General features: G+C 47.5%; 1 protein-coding gene across 3 annotated transcripts in view; it reads right to left on the bottom strand.

The window, feature by feature from the left end:
- Nucleotides 1-2,892: 2,892 nt before the first annotated feature.
- The window catches only part of LOC142883124 (single-stranded DNA-binding protein 3), a 35,439-nt gene continuing 22,261 nt past the window's right edge, over nucleotides 2,893-16,070 (bottom strand). The window contains exons 5-18 of one of the 3 annotated variants that reach the window (XM_076017767.1): nucleotides 12,650-12,739; nucleotides 9,206-9,289; nucleotides 7,398-7,457; nucleotides 7,211-7,277; nucleotides 6,301-6,365; nucleotides 6,050-6,111; nucleotides 5,888-5,933; nucleotides 5,556-5,591; nucleotides 5,411-5,462; nucleotides 5,071-5,141; nucleotides 4,879-4,957; nucleotides 4,755-4,783; nucleotides 4,513-4,614; nucleotides 2,893-3,072 (exon numbers count right to left, since the gene is read on the bottom strand). In XM_076017767.1, the coding sequence (XP_075873882.1) occupies nucleotides 3,043-3,072; nucleotides 4,513-4,614; nucleotides 4,755-4,783; nucleotides 4,879-4,957; nucleotides 5,071-5,141; nucleotides 5,411-5,462; nucleotides 5,556-5,591; nucleotides 5,888-5,933; nucleotides 6,050-6,111; nucleotides 6,301-6,365; nucleotides 7,211-7,277; nucleotides 7,398-7,457; nucleotides 9,206-9,289; nucleotides 12,650-12,739 (873 nt within the window). In that variant the 3' untranslated portion in view covers nucleotides 2,893-3,042. Of the gene's footprint in view, nucleotides 3,073-4,512; nucleotides 4,615-4,754; nucleotides 4,784-4,878; nucleotides 4,958-5,070; nucleotides 5,142-5,407; nucleotides 5,463-5,555; nucleotides 5,592-5,887; nucleotides 5,934-6,049; nucleotides 6,112-6,300; nucleotides 6,366-7,210; nucleotides 7,278-7,397; nucleotides 7,458-9,205; nucleotides 9,290-12,649; nucleotides 12,740-16,070 lie in introns of all 3 variants that reach the window. The other 2 variants (XM_076017766.1, XM_076017768.1) reach the window with 2 other exon arrangements.

Genomic DNA, 16,070 nt, shown 5'->3' on the forward strand with positions numbered 1-16,070 from the left:
CAAAAAGCAAATATCCCTCGAAAACAAAAAAAAAATAAAAGGGGGGAAAACTTTCTCTCTAAACCCTCCCGACCACTGAATGTTACAGTATTATACATCAGCACGATAGAAATACAGAAATGATCAACGTTGTGACAGATTTACTTTACAGGACAGAAAGAGAGAGAAGTTCAACTGCATTTTTATTCAACAGCATTTCAAAAGTACGGGGGAGGAAACGCCTGCTCCTACACTCCTTCTCCTTCTCCTCCTCTCTGCAGCTCAGCAAGAACCAATTGCTTCTCTTCTCCAAAAAAAAAAAAGTCTCCCACCCCTTTGCCCCACTTTTTTTTTCTTTTTTTGAAATTTTAAATAGGTTAAAAACAAAACAAAACCAAAAAAAAAAATCCTTCATAGTAAAGTCTGTCCTCTGGTCCCTGGTGTGTTGGATTGACTTCCTGCTTCCTGTCTGAGGTGTGTCGGGAGAGTGGAAGCCGTTTCTGAGACTTTTATTTTGAAACTGACCTCTTCTTGCGCGCCCCCCTCCCCCGCCCCCATTTTTTTTGTCAAAGTCCCTGTGGAAAAGCTGTGGAAAGATTTGCTCGTTTTTTTTATTTTGCTGCTCTTTGGCTGTCTAACAAGTTCCCCCAACATGAGCGACAGAGGGAGGGCATGCGGACGCAGAAACGGGATTGTTGGTGTTGAAGATGCGAGTGACAGTTGGCTAAAAATGCACTCAAACACACTGTAAAAATCCTCCTTTGTCCTTCAGACGGCTTCATGCTACAGCTCAGACGTCTGTGTGTGTCTGTGTGTGCGCGTCTGTGATGAGAAGAAATAGCGTAAAAAGTCCATAGCAGCTCCAGTTTATTTCTCATCACTTGTTTATCGCTTCTGAGGAGGACGAGGAGGAGGAGAAGAAGAGGAGAAACTTTACAGGACAAACGCACACAGTTGCCCCGAAAAAATCAGCACGTTTTACCGACTGACTGCTGTCATGATTTGAAAATATCAAAACATGTCAATGATATCAAAATGCATTTTACAGTATTTACACAAAAAAGAAGATCAGAATAAGGATGGAGACGGTTGACAAAAAGAAACAAGGTGTGTGTGCGCGTGTTGGGATCTGTGTGCTTGTGCTGCACTGTTTTAAAGTGGTGACGTAAAGAGGGGAGGCGGACGGAGGAATTTTTTTTTTTTTCGTCTTGAATGTCGGGATGCCACTCGCAGTTGCTTTAAGCAGAGCAATGCTGGACTCGTGCGCTCTGACGCCACAAACACCAGGGATCCAATCAGCACAGAGCCTCAAGTCCTTTCACCAGACAGAGGGGGGCGCCGCACGTAGAGTAACACACACGCACACACAGACTTAAATTTTTTTTTTAAAAAAGCCTGCAAGCCAACCCGACTGCTGTATAAAGGCAAAAAAAAAAAGAATAGAAAGAAAAAAAAACAATCCATAAAGCACAGCCATATACATCACAGTGAGTTGTGGACGACAAAGAGTCCCGAGTTTTTCGCGACAGGTTGGCGCGTCGCGTGTCGACGGTCAACCTAAAAGTGGGGCGGCGGCAGCAGCAGCAGCAGCAGCGGAGGAAGCAGCATGAGTGAGGTCAAAGTGGTCGACACTTAAAAAGAAAAAAAAAAACAAAAAACAAAAAAAAGCACCTTCAGGGCTCGGATGAATGAATGAATGGGTGGTGGTGGTGGTGGGTCACATGATGTCACAAAGAGATAGAGAGAGACGCTGCTGACTCTGGATCTGTTATTATTTACACAGTTGCTACTAGTTCTGCAGTTTTAACAAAAAAGGAGGGGGAATATGACGGGGATAACACTTAAAGTAACAACGATTCATAAGACAAAATAAAAAAAACAAAACAAAAGTACATAAATAAATAGAGCTGTGCATTTCACTGCATGGAAGCTACTGTTAAAAAAGAGGGGGAGGAGGGGCACTTCCTATTCCTGGTTTGGATTAATGAGCAGGAAGTTCAGAACTGAGGTGGCTGCTAAAAAAAAAAAAACTACATAGGGAGTTTATTTGATTTGGGAAGGAGGGCCAATCAGTACCATGATTGAGGAATTTTTGTTTGTCACACAGCAAATCGTTTCTGAAGCGTCTGTGCACGTTACGCCGTCTTTCGTCACCATCATCAGCGAACATTGCAATAATGTGCCCCTAGAAAACTAAACGTAAAATGATCAGAACCATTTCATTTATAACAATAATACAATAATAAAAATAGCAATGATATCATACATACACAAAAAAATGGAGAGAAAAAAAAAAAGAGTTCACTAATTATCACAACACCTCTGATAAAAATGTACAGAGCGAGAGAGAGAGAGAGAGAGAGAGAGAGAGCGAGAGAGAAGTGAAGTGGGCGGAGCCACACGCTCCTCTCAACTGAATCCATTGATGGCAGTGAGGAGGAATAAAACCAAAAATAAGAAGACAATGAGAAAAAACTGTCCAAAAAGTCTTGGCTGAGAAGCTTCCAGGCAGCGGCTCGTCAAGTCTGCACCCTCCCTCAGGGGGGCGCTGTGTCAACCAGTCCCAGGCCCCCACCTCCCTCGCTCATTGTCTGGAGCCCGACAGGAAGCCGGGGAGGCCGGCTGCCGGGTCGGAGAGGAGGCCCTTCCTGTTGCCCTGCGACTTCCTGCTCAGGCCGGCCGCCATCTTGCAAGCTCCGGGAGGGCCGGCTTTAATCAGAGTCCCAGCATGCTCCAGGGCTGTCCCAGAAGGCTGTGCAGGCGCATGGAGGTCCCCCCCCCAACCCCCAGCACGGGTGGGTCGGAAAGAAGGAGGGGGTTGGGGGAGGGGGCGGTGTCCACGGATCCCAGGGCAGAGGGGGGGTGGATGGGTGAGTTTGCAGGGGTGGGAATTTTTTTTTTTTGGGGGGGGGGGGGGGGGGGGATTATTGGTGGTTCAATCCGAGATGAAGTCAAGGAGGGAAAAAAACATTGAAAGAAGAAAAAAAAAAAGGATCCGGGGTGGTGGGGCGTAAAAATAGAAGAGGGGAGGGGAAACAAAAATACAAAAAAGGGGGAAATAAATCACACACTCATCGTCATGTTGGGTGAATACTGAAAAGAGAGAGAGCAGGGCGGGGGAGGGGAAGAGAGGGTGGGAGGGGTGGGGGGCACAGATGAGTGGATCTGTCACTGACAACATTTAAACACCAGAGGGCGCTCAGAACCCAAAGCCTGCAAGAAGCCACAGGAAGTAGAGAACTTCAGGGTGGTGGAGTCAAGAGCACCTGACCCACAACTCTGGTCAACACACCAGTTTTCTTTTGTCAACCATATCAGAGTCCTGAAGGCTGCGTTCAGACTGCAGGCGAATCGGATTCAAATCAGGTTCCTTCAATGAGTCCCATTTTGGATTTTGACCAAAACATTCAGATATTCATTTTTGTGACATAGCTTTTTATCGCTGCCGGGTAAACTGGTTGGACGAGACTGTCAGGGCTTGGCTGTGACTCCTGTGGCTACTGCAGGCGGAGGGTAGGAGACACTTGTACACAATGTTGAGGAACAGTAAGACCCTCCCACTCCCACCCAACCGACAAACCCATCTCGGCTCCTCCTCCTCCTCCTCCTCTTATTCTCCTAACAGACAACACGTGTGGAACCCCATAGACCATTAGGGTGACTGCAGAGATGGTTCACTAGGTGATTAGTGAGCGGCTACAATGCAAGCAGAACATTGTCTTGGCAATATCAGATGTTCCCAATTTGGACTTTTAAAAGAAGTCCCAGGAAATGGAATCTTTTGATTCATAAAATACTGTCTTGCTTTATTTTGTCTTATTGGGGTGTGAAAGCTCAACAGTCCCATAGTGTATTCATATATTCAGGTGTACTGAACTTTGACCCAAATGATTCACCACTGCCCTGTCCTTACGTCAGGCAGGAGAAATGGGGAGTGTGATCAAACAAGCTGGCTCTCATTCTTCGATACTGAGAACTCTAATTTGGACAGTTTTGCAAATGTGCTGACACGCCATTTTAAAACTCTGATGGCCATGGGCGTAAGGCCATGCTCCGATTATCTAGAAGGCATGTCAACGCACCGGCTGACACGGAAAAGCGCTCCGCGAACTGTGATTTTCTCCATCGCTTGCACTGCGCGACTCTTCCAATCGCTTTAAGGGCCATGAAATAGTTTGTTTGGTGGCAAATTGGGTTTTTTTTTTATTTTTTTTTTACGTTTTTCACATTGCAGGGCGGGACATTATGGGCCTGTGAAAACCTCCTCTGATCAGCATCCATTACCACTGCTAAGGATTTAATCTGGGCACTCAGATGAGAGATAAAAGTGCAATTGGACTCGCTGGCAAAACTAATGAGAGAGCAAAATGGGACAAGAGGCAAACTTTCCCCAAGAATATTCTGAGTCGTCTGAACCCCCCCCCCCCTTCCCATCACACGCGCCCCTCTGCTTGCATTCTTCCACTGGTTTGTGTTGGGACGTCAAGGGTAACTGTTAAGGGACACGTGAGGCAGTTCACTGGCTCTACTCACACTTTCGCTTTGGAATGGGTTCAAGAAGTTCCCACCCATCTCGCCGTCGTCTCGTGGCGTTCCCGGAGGGTTGTTCATACCCCCCATGTTATTGGGGGAGCTCTGCAGGGGGAGACAGGGACCAGAACAGAGTCACGAGAAGCCTTGGCAAGCTATGGAGGTGCTGAGTTGTTTTTTTTTTTTTTTTTTTAAAGTAAACGGCAAATTGATGGTGGTTAATGGACAGTTGAGTGTTTATTCACCTTTGGCAACCCATCCATATCCCCAGACCCTGAGGGGAGTGAAAGGAGAAAAATAATTTACTCTTCAAGTGAAGGGCATCCAGAATAAAGTACTAATAAAGCTGTGCACCGCTTGAAAACCCACCTAGTGATCCATTCATGTGATGCGGCTCCATGGCTCCCATGGCTCCCATTGGCCCGTCAGGCCCGGGCCCCATAGGGAACTGGGAACGTAGAGGAAGCCTTTTTAGATGAGAACAACTACATTGTGCAAAAGCACAACTCTGGCTGTTATCTGCACTGTTGGAGACTCTTAACAGAGATGTTGAAGACTCACATTAGGTCTGTTGCCTCCGGGCCCAATAGGATTCATCATTGTGTAGATGTTTTCACTGGAGTTAGTCGAATCTGGGAAATCAAGGGAGACGCACAAGTGTTAGATCCAGTCGGTTTCAAACAAATATGTGCAGCTTGGAAATAACAAACAAAAAAATGAAAAACTGTGGAAAAAATGGAAAGAAAATTTGAAAAAAAATATGAAACTTTTTAAAGGAAAAATGCTTGTTTGGCGAGGAGGGGATTTCATGCGTGTTTAGTAAGAACAGATGGGGGAGACATTTTTCTACTCGTGCCACAAAGTGTTAGTGTCGGGGAGGGGGGCATGGGTGACGCACCACCTGGGCTGGGCATGATGGGAGTTCCCGGTGGACCTCCTCCTCCTGGTGGACCCTGACAAACCAATAGAAAGAGAGGGATTTAAAAAAAAAAAAAAATCATACATGTTAGAAAGTGCTGCACGAGAAGAAGAGCGATTCAACTCACCACGTAGTTCCCGGGTGATGAGGAGGAGTAGGCTATCTGCAGGGGGAGACAGAGAGCAGACTGTCACAACTGAGCGGCGTATACGCTATGTGTGTTTGTGACGCGAAAGGTGTGTGTGTGTGTGTGTGTGTACAGTCACTCTTATTTGAAAAATCTCAACAGTAGACCCTGATAAGGACGTGTGTGCAACGCTGAGCTAATGTGCGTTAGACCAGCGTTTCTCAACTGGTGGGTCGCGACCCAAAAGTGGGACCCAGACTCAGCCAGTCGAGAACCACTGCACTAGACAGCGCAGCGTGATGGAGAGTAAAGATTGAGATCTCATGACTCACAGAGTTAGCGTTGGGTCCCGGCCACGGCCCTCTTCCTCCTGGACCCCTGAGCAGAGAAAAAGAACAGACTTAAAGTTAAGGGGACGGCAAATAATGGCAAACCCGTTGCATTCAGAAATAAGCCTGAAAACAGAAGTGTTTTTGTTTTCGTTTTAAACGTACATGTTCATTCCTGGCATGGGACCGCCCATGGAGTTGGGAGGAGGCCTCATACCTCCATAATTCTGTCAGACACAGCGATATAAAAGGTGGTTAGAACATGAGTAATTGTCAGGAATGTGCCCGTTGCTCATTCCCCCCAGAAAGTGCACGGCTGGTCCGAGAGGCGCAGAGACACAACGCTGCAGTGGCCCATTCGCCCATTCGGCAGCTAAATACGCGTCAGTAACTATGGCATCGGGAAGCTGTCCTACCTGTGGGCCCATGGCCATTCCTCGAGGAGGGTTCATTCTCATTGGTCCACCCATGTTAGGATGTCCTAAGGGAAAAAAAGAAAGAAAAACAGACACGCATGTGAAACACAGCGCACACGACAGCGAGGGGCTCGAGCCGAGCCGCATGTGGCTGCGCTCTTAAAAGTCAGAAGTTGAGACTCCGCCACAGACAAAAGCTTTCATCTTAATCCCATTAGTCAGAGCTCCATTTGAGTCTCTTGAGTTTTAATCTGAGGCCAGAATCCTTCTGCGCCCCCCTCCCCCAATCCTCCCATCCTGGCCAAAGCCACACGACACTAAATCCACCCAACAGGAACTGAGCTGGAATATCAACTTTACACCAAGAAGTTGTGTTTTTTTTTTTTATCAAGTACAATTTTGGATGATTCATCTTTATATTTGAGTTTCATATTGAGCAAAAGTGCCAAGATAGAAAAAAAAAGCATCAAGACTTGAAGGTGCCTTTGCAGACGGTGTTGTCATGATCCCCATCGAGTTCCCCGACTGTCTTAAGCTTTGGCTCTAAATTTAATTCCTAGAATTTGTAAAAGAACAGGACACCAGATAGACCGAAGGTCAGATTGGAGAAGTCGGGACTTTTGGGTTAATTACAGCAATAGTTGGAAATGATTAAACCAATATTGCTAAAAGTAAAACCTGTAATTAGACAAAAAAAAGAGTCACCTCATCATCACGATTAATGACTTTAACCTGCCGACATCCTGAAGACTCGTATCAGAGGAGTCATTGGTTTTGTTGACGTACTACTTGAAGGATCATTTCAGAGAAATGATTTACGACAATTCCAAGTCAGAGCAACTCATCTGTTTTTTTGTTCCAAGGAACTCCGTTGACCTTTACAGATAAGCAGAGATGTGCGTCGACATACCTTGTGGTCTTGTCGGGTCCAAACTGTTTGGCAGGAGAGGCTGAGATCCAGGGATTCCACCTGGAGGCTGCGGAGGGAGCAGACAAACCGCTGCAGATTAGAACTTGTTTTTTTGGGCGACGTGCAGACGATGAGTCAGAAAAAAGCAAAAAAACAAACAAAACAAGTGTTAACAAACTAACAGTACCTGATTTGGCATTCGGAGCGAGGGGCGTGGCCCGCCTGGGTATCGTGGTGACATGAAAGGCTGCGGGGGAAAGAAACAGGGAGGGGAGAAAAACACTTGTTCTAAATGTATTTTCTGAAGGAGTTGATGGGAGAAGCCAGGTGAGGCGGAGCAGGCAGACACAGTGATTCTGGAGGATGGAGGATGACGAGCAGAGCAAATTTGCCGACGTGGTCTCTCCCTGCCGCCGTGAGAGACGCTTCAGGTCAAACACACGACGTCCGAAAGCTGCGAGCAAGCGCATCCACGTACGTCCGTGCGCACACACAAACGGGACGGAAGCAGAAAAGCACAAAGACATTTAAAGAGAAAAAAGGAGCGAGTAGCCGCAGCTAATGGACCTATGCTAACGCTACCTCCACAGCACCATCTGTAGGTTTCTTCCTTTTGATTTTTTTTAAAGGCAGATACAGTTTTACTTTTTTTCTCATTTTGCGTTTTGAGCGTGTTGTTCGTTTCGGGACGTGGCAGCATTTTGTGCGTACACGTGACGTCTTCATGGCTCGGCCTCCTGTTTTATTCATCACACGCGAGACCAAGTAAGCAGAGTGGTGGCGAGAGTGTGTGTGTACACGCGTTTGTCTGCTTGTGTGCGAGTGCAGATAAATGTGCAACCCCTCAACCCCCCTCCCCACCACAAGCTGCTTCAGGGGGAGGGGCAAGCGGTGAATTATTCATCCCTGGCAGGGACGGCCGAGGCTGGGCTGAGGTTGGGACGAGGGCTGGGCCAGTGTAGGTACCAAATCTGTCAGGGCTACGAGATCTGTCCGGGGTCTTTCGGCAACTCTTATTAGGACAAAGTACATCGCGGACAGACAGACGGACAGACAGACATAATACAGGGCTGTACCCTTAATTTTTTCAAGTGGTAGCCTTAGCAAGGAAGTTAAAAATTGGAGCAGTTTCTGTTGTTTTCCCAACAACAGATGGTTACTTATATAGGACAAACCAATACTACTTTTCCCACTTCATGATCATGTTCACAATGCCTCCCTGCAACTCAGAGTGGATACACAATTCTCTTCACACAGGATGATTTTTATTCGCAAATGCGACGAAAACCGTTGCACTGTACAGCCCTGTAATATATTATGGTTATATATAGATGGATAAGATATTATACCTATTATATAATGTAATGGATATATAATATAACATTATATTATATCTATTTATATATGATAATTATTATATATAGATATATATAGTATGATCACATCTATCTATATATAATCATACCATCATATTCTATTGATTGGTCTACCTATCGATCTATCCATCGTTCATTCGTTCGCAATGTAGTTTGTCCTCATAGAGCTTCCGTATGCGACGTCATCGGCCAATGACAGTTTGCCACGTCATTGAAATCGTCGGAAATCGCCAGACCCCCAGACAGATCTCATAGCCCGGACAGATTTTGTACCTACAACGGCGCTCGGGAGCAGCAGACCCTGAGGCCGCCGCCGGATTCTCCGCTTTCATGTGAGTGAAGGCGGCAACCAGAGCGAGCCGACCTGGACGAGGAGGAGTTGGCCAGATCCCATGGAGGGCTGGCAGTGGGAGGAGTGAGGGGTGGGGGTGGGGGGCTCGGAGGCAAGAAGCAGTGTGAGTGGTGGTGAATGGAGGGAAAGAAACGAGTGTGTGCAAGGGTGAGGGAGGGAGGGGGGAGTTTGGTGGGAATGGAAGAGAGAGGTGGGGGGAGGGGGGAGGTGTTTGGGAGAAAGCATTTTTTTTTTTTTTTTTAAGGTTTTTTCTTTTTTGCGACTTACCTGGCCATGAGGTCCCATCATGGGGTTGCTGGGGTTGTGTGGGGGGGGCTGTGCGTGGGGGGACTGCTGAGAGCCGGGTGGTCCCTTTAAGAAAGAAGAGCGATATCAGAGAGGGGAGGGGCCAACAGGGAGGGGGAGGGGCGGTGGGTTACACCTGCAGGAAGTATGCTGCTAGAGATGATCAGAGAGGGGGAGAAGAACGTAGTGTGTGTGTGTGTGTGTGTGTGTGTGTGTGTGTGTGGGTTGGAGGGTAGTCAGCTGGGTGGGGGGGCGGGGTCAAGGAGGAACGAGATGTAAGAGGAGTTGAACCACGGGGAAGCTTGTTTCAAGTACAAACTACAGAACAAGGAAAAAAAGAAAAAGCTGGAATATAACAGAAATATGGATCTCCGAGTTCAAACCAGCAAGTTTGGCAAGATCCTTTTAGCTTGTGCGCCACTCACAGGGCGTGCATGTAATACCGCGGTGGTGCACATGGGGGCAGTGTTGCCAAAGGGACACCGTCGCACAAGGCGGCAGGACAGGCAACAGTGTCAACTTCAAAACCTCGGAGATGTGCGACGAAATGAGAGATGATTCGACTTTTTTTCCCCCACATTTATTTCTTCATTATCTCATTATTATTGTTTTTCAAAAACTTGGCTTCATGCGGAAAAAGTTTCCCTGTTGGGAAATAAAAGCGACCCCGCCCACCTACTCCGCAACGCACTTCACCTTAAAGACGCGAGGTCAGTGACCCCTGCTGAATAACTTATTATGCAACACTATCTTTGCCCGTGTGTCCTCTCTCATAACCACCCCAGGATGTCAGTTGAGCGCCGCGTGGAACAACAACACTCATGGTCCAGGGACGACTCACAAACGTTCAGTCAGTACAAGCAGGCGAACGGCAGTCGAGAGTCGTGAGATTGGACGTTTAAAAAAAACAACAACAAAAAAAAAAGATCAATTCATATCAATGAGCATGTTGTTGCTGAATCAATGCCTGTGAATACTTTCCCAGGCATTTCAATCTGCAGCCAGGTGCCATTCATGAGTAAGTGGTGGAAGCAAACTAAATGGTGACAAATGGGGGGGAACCAAATTGCCTTTAATGACAATCTGTGATTAACACTGAAACGGCTCCAACGCAGAAATAGTTTGCGATATTTGTTCGGAGCTGACGCAACTGAACGGACACGCGGGCGAAGCGAAGGAAGAGCCGAGGCCGCCGATGAATCACAGCCACGGCGAGGCCGAAGCCACGGCCTGAAACATCAGCTATATTTTCTGAGAATTAAAAGAAAGAGCGAGAAATCATCAATAGTGATTCAGCTGGTACGAAGCTGGCGTGAGGAGATTGTTTAGAGAATCATTTGGGAGAAAAAGAAAAAGCCCATAAAACTCGTCACCGGCAAAACATTTTTTTTTTTTTTTTCCCCGCAATCAAAGAGCGCTTCATTATATTTACTTTAAGCTGATTTCAGCTGATTTATTGAGAGCGGTTCTGAACGAGCTCCCGGGATGTGTGAGCAGAGTGGTGCTGGTGCTGATTCTGGTGTGCGGGAGAGTAGTTGGAGGTGGTGGTGGTGGTGGTGGTGGTGTTTTCACATCTGAAACTCATGACTTGGGACCCGTGCCGAGGAAAACGACGAACAGAGAGGTCCGCCGGCTGCGTGCGCCGACCACAATCGCGGCGAACGGGCAAAAAAGAAAAATATAGACAGAAAGGTTTCCGCTGCACGACAGGCGAACGCAAATGCACAAACACGCGAGACACACAAAACCCCTCGGCAGGCCGATCTCACTCCCCCACCGCTGTTATAAATAGAACCTCCGTGCGTCTCTCCTCGCCCTCCCTCTCTCCCAGCCTCTCTCTCTCTCTCTCTCTCTCTCTCACCACCTTCCCCTCGCTTATTCACAGTTGTACTCTCGCTAATCCCCCCCACACACCCACCACCTCACCCCCCCTCCCCTCCCCTCCTCGCCGAGCAAACAATAGCGTGGTGGGCAGCCACGCAGACGAGACACTGGAGGCCACAGTCCTGGTGGCACTGATCCGTCCACACTCCCACGGCTCTCGCCCCTCTTCATCTCCCTGTCCGGCCAGCCAGCCACTCCTCCTCCTCCTCCTCAGCAGCGCCACCTTCATCGCGCCCCCCCCACTATCCCACTCGCTGCCGCCCGTTGTGCTCTCGCCAACGTGCGCGGCCGCGTCGGCAAAGCAGCTCGCGCGGGCGCGGCCAGATCTTTTACATTCATGGAGCCACGACGAGGTCGGACATGGAGGAGGGGGAGGGGGTGTGCAGGGAGGAGGGAGGATGGATGGATGGATATGTGAGGGCTTGAATCACCTCAGCACCACAGAGCCACAGATGAATGAGTGTTTAGGTGGGCAGGGATACCAGAGAGTGGGATGCGCTGTGCTGGGAAACCAGTGAGTGAGTGAGTGAGCGAGCGAGTGGGACGCTGGCAGTTGGGTCACTTGATCAAAACTTTTGTCTTCCGACTCGTAGCAAAGAGTTGAAACATTTAGAGATGCAATGTTACGGACAATTTTAGATCTTTTTTTTTTTTTTAATCTCAGACTCCAGCGGAGTCGCCTGACACAACAAAAAACCCTCAAAACTCACTGGATCTCCAAAAATCAGCAAATATTTAGCCTGGTGTTTGCAGTCAGGAGACAACAATGTTGGGTTTTAGCGCATCGTTTCAACTGGTGCCTGGCAAGAAGCTACTGTGGCTCCCCGGAGAGTCGTCAGCGCCCCTTGTGACATCACAAAGCAGATCATTTCCAGAACTGTGCGCTTTATCCAAGCAATGTTGTTTCTTTCACATTCCTAAACCGCTGCTCACTGGCAGGCCAGAGACGCACTATTGTTAGAAAGCACTGGCAATGCGCCATCATGAAAACTAGACTACTTCATACGCGGAATACTTCAAATGCTCGGCGTTGGATCTGGAACGTTCTGTCAGTTGGCGAAACGAAGTGCGGCTGAATGGACTGTAAATAAAAGCAGCTAAATAAAAGACTGGATCAGCTCATAAATACATACGCTGCTCATCATGACAGGCGGTCAGTTGTTCACCCAATTACAGCGTGTGCATGAGCATGCATTTGTCAAAAGTCCCGTCTGGAGTGAATCAATGTAAAGATACACATTTCCTATTTCTGTCCATTACTGGCAAGAGCGAGATCACGCGTTAGGAGGCCCGTGAAAAGCATTGCTGTGCTGTGAAGAGTCGAGTGGCTTTTGATACAGCTGCCAATCCCAGTGCCGCAGATGGAATTCCAGACATGCAGGTTCCGCCAAGAATGTGAATGACTTGATTTGACTCAGAGATGGATGAAGAGAGAGTAAAGAGTAAAGAGGGGAGAAGTAGATGCAGGGAGGGGAGAAGAGGACAGCAGCGGCAGGAGCAGCGGCAGCAGCAGCAGCAGCAGCAGATTAAAGGGAGGCGCACCTGAAAGAAGCCCGGGGGCATCGGACCACCTGGCATGGCGTCGTTGGGGGGCATGTTGCCCATGACAGGGCTGGGCGCCGCCGCTGCGCTCTGGAAAACACAAGAAAAAGCAGCGGTTAAATTTGTCATGTTCGAACCACAGCGCTGGTAGCTGATTTACATGCTGCAATGGCACCAAAATGACCATAGGGGGCAGTGTCTGCATCTGCAACGGGGACCCCAAAAAATATCCTACACCTCCCTCCCATCCAAAGTTTAATTGCTTTTTCAGAAAGGTGTCCTTTAAATATTCCCCCGTGTGTGGCAGACAGAGGAAGAGGAGGAGGAGGAAGAGGAGGAGAAGGCTGCACCTCCTCTCCTCTTGCTTTGAACTTGGAGGGAAGCTTAAAGCAGGAAGAAAAGTCTTCGAAACTTCAGCAGACTTCAGGGAGGAAAACACTCGGCGAATTTCGACGGTTCACAAGGTGCAAAGAAATCAGACGTCTTCGGCGTTTGACCGGTCGCACACCGAGCGAGAGGTCAAACTCGGAGAAACCAAAACTCACGCAAGGTTTCATCTCCCGCTCTCGTTTTCATCACGCAGCTTCCAAGACGTCCCCCCCCCCCCGTCCCCCCCACCCCCGTTTACACTGTTCCCTGTTCCCTTTTTCGGTGCAAACTGTAAACTTATGAACGAGTCCGAGGATGATCCGGAAGCACCGAAAGCAGTTCAAGTTGCGTTTTTATGAGGTTGGCCCGAGCAAAAAAACACACAGCAGTGAAGCTGTTGAAGCGCATTTTAGTTTTTAATTCAATTTAATTTAATTTAATTTAATTTAATAGGGACAACCGGTAGTTTTATACTTCAGCATTAGAGGTTTATTTACTTATTAAGGTTTAATGCCTTTTTTCCAAAAGCTTGGTTGATTTTTGATTAGCACATACTATTTAGTGACTTGCCTACTATTAATATAATTTCTTCAAGTTCAGCGGGGCGCATTAAAAAGCTTAACCGGCCACATGCGGTCCCCGGGCCATAGCTTGCCCTTGCCTGCACGAAAGAGAGTCAATCTGTAGCCGTTTCATTATAAGCCACAATGCAACTGAATTAGTTTAACCTTAATACACACAATGTAATCAGCAAACAAATAAATAATTAAATCTACAGGGCATTTTATTTAGCTTGAAGATGTTCTGTTTGCAAACTCTTATGGGTCTGGCAGCGCCTTGCATGGCAGCAGCTGCCCATTGGTGCACAAGTGTGTGCATGAATGGGTAAATGGGAGGCCATTGGAAGGCGCTTTGGGAGGCCATTGGAAGGCGCTTTGGGGTACCATGAAGGTGCTAGAAAGCCCTACATAAGCGCAGTGCATTCAGCATTTTATGTGTACAATGCGTGGACATTGTTGGTGCCATTAGTAATAAAGCACTTATTTATTTTGAGTGTCTCGGGACGGAGGGCTGCAGATCAAGTCCAGTCAACATCAACTACAACAAAGCAAAGCAAAGCAAAACTCTGAAGGTTCTCAGTCATCCAGGTCATCTAAAGGTAGAAGGGTTGAGTTAGGGCAACTGGACTTGTTCTTGTGGCCTCTCATCCAACGTCTTCGAGATCACAACAACAAGTCCAGTGGCCCTAACTCAACCCTTCCACCCAAAGTAAAACTCTTGACTGGTCTCTGCAGCTGGTGTCTGCGCTGAGATTAGGATTATCTACGGACGCAACAGAAGCGTCTGACACCAACTGTGAGCCGACTGGGTGGCGTTTCCGTTTCATCAGCCCTTAAAATCCACATTCCTCTAATGCAAAGTTTCAGCGGGCGAGTTTAAAGCGTTCAGAGAACAGGAAGCGGATATATATTCAGCCTGCACGTGCTTCTGTCGGAGCCGCTTCAAGTCTATATTCAAGCGGTGAACATTTGTTCAAGTGGGGTGAAAGCCGAAGAGGAGTACGTCAGGATTCTTCCAGATTGATGTCACAAAAAGAAGCTCAGTCTCTAAACGGTTACCAGAGTCACACTGCTGGTGACAGAGCTCATACAAGAAGAAGAAGAAGGAAAAAAAAAAAAATTTTTTATATATATATATATATATATATATATATATATATATATATTTTTTATATATATATATATATATATATATATATATATATATATATATATATATACATACTGAGGGGGGTGGGGGCGGGGGTGGATTTAGCTTCCACTCGACTTTTGAGCTCGGAGAACGGCTGAAGCACAACCTGCCTGTCAAACGTCCTCAGATTCACTGAATGCAGCCAGGTATTCCCATTAGATTTCACGTCCCACAGAACACATAATGACACTTGAGGTATGGGACGTCATGGGAGCACTTTTTGAGGTCACATTCACAATATAATAATATCACATTTAGTCGAGCGGTAGCTTTGAAAGTGTGGCTCAACCCGTGTTTGCCGACTATGATGAAGTGCACAGATGAGAAAAGTCCATCCTCAACCTCTTTCTCCGGCTCCGCTTTACAGAAAGCGTGCGCTGAAAAACACACTACTGGAGAAAAAGGGTTTTTGTGCCAAAGGCAGCAAACAGAGGGCTAAACATCCCCGCTTTCCGAAGACACTTTAGCTGGGTTCGCTTGCAGAGTTGCACCGCTGGAGCAGGGGGCGACAGATAAAGATCTGGAGTATTAAAGGAGACCTTTAAAAACTGTGTTGCAGGACATCTAATATTAAAGACCTCCTAGCGGAAAGCCGGGCCGGGGAAAAAAATAAATAAATCAGAACTTCATAAAGCCCACACATACATCGGCGTTGAAAAAGCAAACGTCAGCTGATTGGCTGCTGGCCATCTTGAGATGTTGACCACAAACAATGAGAGAGCGTTTCTTTATGAGCATCAACAGACGATATGCTAAATAAATAAATACATAAATAAATAAATAAATGAGACTAAAGCAGAAGAATCTGGGAGAGAGGACAGAGGAGCCGAGTGATTCAGCCTGGGAGTTAAATATGATATAACTGTATTCTTGTCAACACACGGAGACGGAGAAGCGTGTTCGCCGAGCTTACATAACCACGCCGGAACAAACACACAAAACCCAGACAAACACACACACACACACACACACACACATATAGGCGGACACACAAAGAGTTGCATCACAGGCTCATAAAGTGGAGTGGAGTGGGGAGGGAGAGAGAGGGAGAGAGAGAGAGAGAGAGAGAGAGAGAGAGATGGAGGGATGGAGGCGGAGGGGTGGACGAGGAGGGAACCGCCGGCTACAGGACCAGAACAGTGAGGGGGTTTAAGACCCAGGGGATGGAGCCACACACACACACACAATTCCACAAGCGCCGCGCACGTAACGGACACACGCTACATCCGTGTGACACGCACAATGCGCTTGGACAACGGCGCGTGTGACCAATTACATGCATGTACAGGAAGACGCCCGC

Source organism: Nelusetta ayraudi, unplaced genomic scaffold (genome assembly GCF_046127955.1).
Source record: "Nelusetta ayraudi isolate G7.1 ecotype Tasmania unplaced genomic scaffold, CSIRO-AGI_Nayr_v1 ptg000007l, whole genome shotgun sequence".
NCBI classification, from domain to species: domain Eukaryota; kingdom Metazoa; phylum Chordata; class Actinopteri; order Tetraodontiformes; family Monacanthidae; genus Nelusetta; species Nelusetta ayraudi.